Source organism: Aphanomyces astaci (assembly GCF_000520075.1).
Source record: "Aphanomyces astaci strain APO3 unplaced genomic scaffold supercont1.208, whole genome shotgun sequence".
Lineage (NCBI taxonomy): Eukaryota > Oomycota > Saprolegniomycetes > Saprolegniales > Verrucalvaceae > Aphanomyces > Aphanomyces astaci.
This window is the reverse complement of record NW_009798471.1, coordinates 1-3,170: the sequence shown is the minus strand read 5'-3', so window position 1 is coordinate 3,170 and position 3,170 is coordinate 1. Positions and strand designations below refer to the sequence as shown.

At 53.4% G+C, this 3,170-nt stretch overlaps 2 protein-coding genes and 1 non-coding gene across 3 annotated transcripts; all 3 read right to left on the bottom strand.

Annotated features, from left to right (window-relative positions):
- Positions 1–2,000: 2,000 nt before the first annotated feature.
- On the bottom strand, positions 2,001–2,351 carry H257_18734 (hypothetical protein; the record flags this gene model as incomplete). The annotated part of the gene is made up of 1 exon (XM_009847859.1): positions 2,001–2,351. One exon carries the CDS (start codon positions 2,349–2,351, stop codon positions 2,001–2,003), a length of 351 nt encoding a protein of 116 aa, XP_009846161.1.
- Positions 2,352–2,360: 9 nt separating this feature from the next.
- H257_18733 (hypothetical protein) lies at positions 2,361–2,696 on the bottom strand (the record flags this gene model as incomplete). Its single annotated transcript, XM_009847858.1, has 1 exon — positions 2,361–2,696. One exon carries the CDS (start codon positions 2,694–2,696, stop codon positions 2,361–2,363), a length of 336 nt encoding a protein of 111 aa, XP_009846160.1.
- Positions 2,697–3,097: 401 nt separating this feature from the next.
- On the bottom strand, positions 3,098–3,169 carry H257_18732. Its single transcript has one exon. It is a non-coding gene; the product is annotated as a tRNA-Pro (tRNA).
- Between the last annotated feature and the right edge of the window lies 1 nt (position 3,170).

The window sequence follows — 3,170 nt, the reverse complement described above, 5'->3', positions numbered from 1 at the left end:
TAAACTTGCTTGGAAAGTCTGACTTTTGTACCTAAACAATATTCTTATAGGCGATAATATGATGATGAGGTTAAAGCAACATGTTTCGTTGTTTACAATCACTTTACAGAATGTGAAAATTGTTCCTGAGACCGGAGATATGTGAATTCTTCAATGACGCCTTCGAAAAAGTGATCATAAATTGGTCATTTACGTTAGTAGAATCTCATGGCGAGATGCTTGGTCCGTTGCATGCTGCCGGTGTTGGACGCAATATGGATCGCGCTTTGGTTGTCGAGGTAGAGCAATGATGCCTTGGGGAGTTGTCCTTGAATCTCGTGGAGCAGGTTTTGGAGGAAGGCTCCGTGTTGGGCAGCAACGCAGGCACCGACGTACTCTGCTTCCGCGGTTGAGAGCGTGACAAGACCTTGAAGCTTCGACTTCCATGCAATGGGACCACCACCGAGCATCCAGAGAAAGCCAGAAGTGGAGCGGCCCGTGCCACGGTCGTCGCCCCAGCTTGCGTCCAAGTAGCCAACGAGGCTCTGGTACATGAGGCCCAAGGTTGGAGTGCCATTGAGGTAGCGGATGATCGGCTTGGCCATCGACAAGTGCACTTGGCGCGGCTTGGGAAACAGCATGTGTGATATCGGGGCGAGTCATGATCGAGTAATATAGTATCGAGCCAACAATGGATTGGTACTCGTTTCCAGGTAGCAAGAGCGGTGAGTCCTTCGAGGCGAGGTCCGTGCCGGCCGGGATTGGTGTATCAACGGGAAACGCTCCTTCGAGGCCAAAACGCTTGGCGATTTCGGTGATGTAGACAGACTACGAGATCGAGAAAGTCTTGGCGGTATGATTGCGCTCGACTTCCATGCCAAGGATGCGGCGGACGGGGCCAAGATCAATTAGGCGCATATAGCGTTGCATCTCGCCGATGATGCATTCGACCGCGGTCTTGGTGGAAGCACATACGAGAAAATCGTCGACGTACATCGTGATGATTTGGACTTCGTCGTCGATGCGGCGGTGGAATACACATGGGTCGGTGTTGGTTTCTTCGAAGCCCATGTCATGGAGGGCATCCTTGCAGTAGAGATACTGTACCACATATGACACAGACCCGACGTCGGGAGTCGACGGCAGCAGCACGCTGGCGTCCAATTCGTACAAGCTATTTGTGGTAGCGGCTTGGATCGAGACGTCTGGGCCGATCATGATGTCCATGGTGTTGCCGTGGAAGACCACTTGAGCGCGCGGGTTTGCACGCGTGAGCTGCGAGATGGATGGTAGCGTCTTGCGGAGCGTCGGCACGTGCAGGGTGTCTTGGAAAACAGCTGTCTTGCCCGTTGTGTTGGATTGGACGCGGAGCTGGCCCTTGGCCTTGACCGATATCGTGTGGCCGTCGGCCAAGTTGACTCTGCGGTGACATTCTTTGACGTCATGGAGCAATGAGAGATCGCCGGTATGTGCGATGAGGCGCCGCTGTCCATGATGAAGGACGGATCTTGGAGGTGGCTCGGCGCGGCGCTGTCGACGTGGTTGGCTTGGTAGTCGCTGCATGCGGCTGCGAGGTCCATTTGGTTGAACACGTATTCGAGTTCGGCGTCAATATCGTCAACGAACTGCGTCAGTGTTTGGTCCGTCTTCCATTTGGTAGCAAGCGGCGTCGGCGGCAGTGTAGCTTCCATGACCGTGAGGTACGCTTCCTTTACGTCGTCCACGAGCTCCCAGGCTTGCGATTGTCGATCCATATAAGTTCATCCGTCATCGTTGGCCGAGTCGTCCATGGCCGAGTAGCACACGTTAAAGGGATCAACCACGTCGACGTACGTGGTGCATGCGACTTCTTCGACCGTGAACAAATCGGCATACTCGTAGCGATCGTACGTATGCGCGTAATTGACTTGATCGCGGCAACCACCGCGACCATGACTGCTACGGCGATGACTACCATGGCCGTGAGTACGTGGACCGTGCGGGTGGAAATCCCGTTGGAAACCGGGCATGTTGTCGCCGCTCTATGGATTGCTGCGGCGTTTTTGTCGTTGGCTGGCGTTGGCTTCATCGCGTTTCTTGTTGCGGCACTCGATGAGGTCGTGGCCTTTCCATTCGCAGTATGTGCAGAATATTTCACCGAACTCTGTGTTATAGGCTGCGTCCGTGCCACGAACTTTGGACGCGCTGGCGTTGGTCTTGGACATGTGGGCGATCCAATCGGCGGCAATTTCGACGGACTTTATCACGCCGATCAAGGAGCAGTATTCGGAGTCTTGCTTGGCAATGCGCTCGAGGATTGAGTCGACCTTGGCTTCAAAGCTCGATGGTAATAGGTAGAGGAACTCGACGATGCGGTCGGCTTCGGGGGTCATGTTGCCAGCTTAAAAAAACTTGCGGACGCATTCTTGGAATCGGTGGACGAATGTGGCGCACGTCTCAATGGGCTTCCATGTCAGGGTCGAGAGCTCGCGATGGAGCAGCATCTTGTTAATAATGGTGGTCTTCTCGTGGGCTTCCTTTAAGCGGCGCCAGGCGAGGTTCGTGTGGACGATGGACAGCCGCGCCTTCTCGAGGTCGGTTTCCTTGATGTATTTGAGGTTGTCGCGGTGGTTGGACAAGTTGATGTAGGATTTAGCCACGTAGTCTTCGTCTTCGTCATAGCCTTGGAATCGGGTACTCGACGTCAAGTACTTGCGGAGCTTTTGCTGGCAGATCATCTGTTCGACATGGTCGGACCTTTCGGGTTAGTTCAGCGTTAGCGTTCAGCTTGATGGCCTCCTTGACAACGTATTGCGTTGGGCGCATAACCTGATGCGATACAGGGCGTCAAGAAGAGGAGATGACTGAGCAGGAGATGGGAAAAGGAAAGCAAACGTGAGTTTATTGTGTAAGATCAAACAAGCTCTATCTACTTGTGAGATGATGCATTGTTTGAGATAAAAAGGGAACGGTAGTTTGCCAGGTAAGGCAGCTTGTCATGCAACTCGCCGTCCCCAATCTAGTGGGTGAGCTGTCACCCACTTCTCCAGAGACCGCCAAGTTCAGGGAACCTCATTGGATTAAAAAGGAGGTGAGTAGCAAATCCAACGCGAAAGAAGCCAAAAATATAAAATAGTGCGGCCCCAACCGGGGATCGAACCCGGGACCTCCTGCACCCGAAGCAGGAATCATACCGCTAGACCATTAGGGCA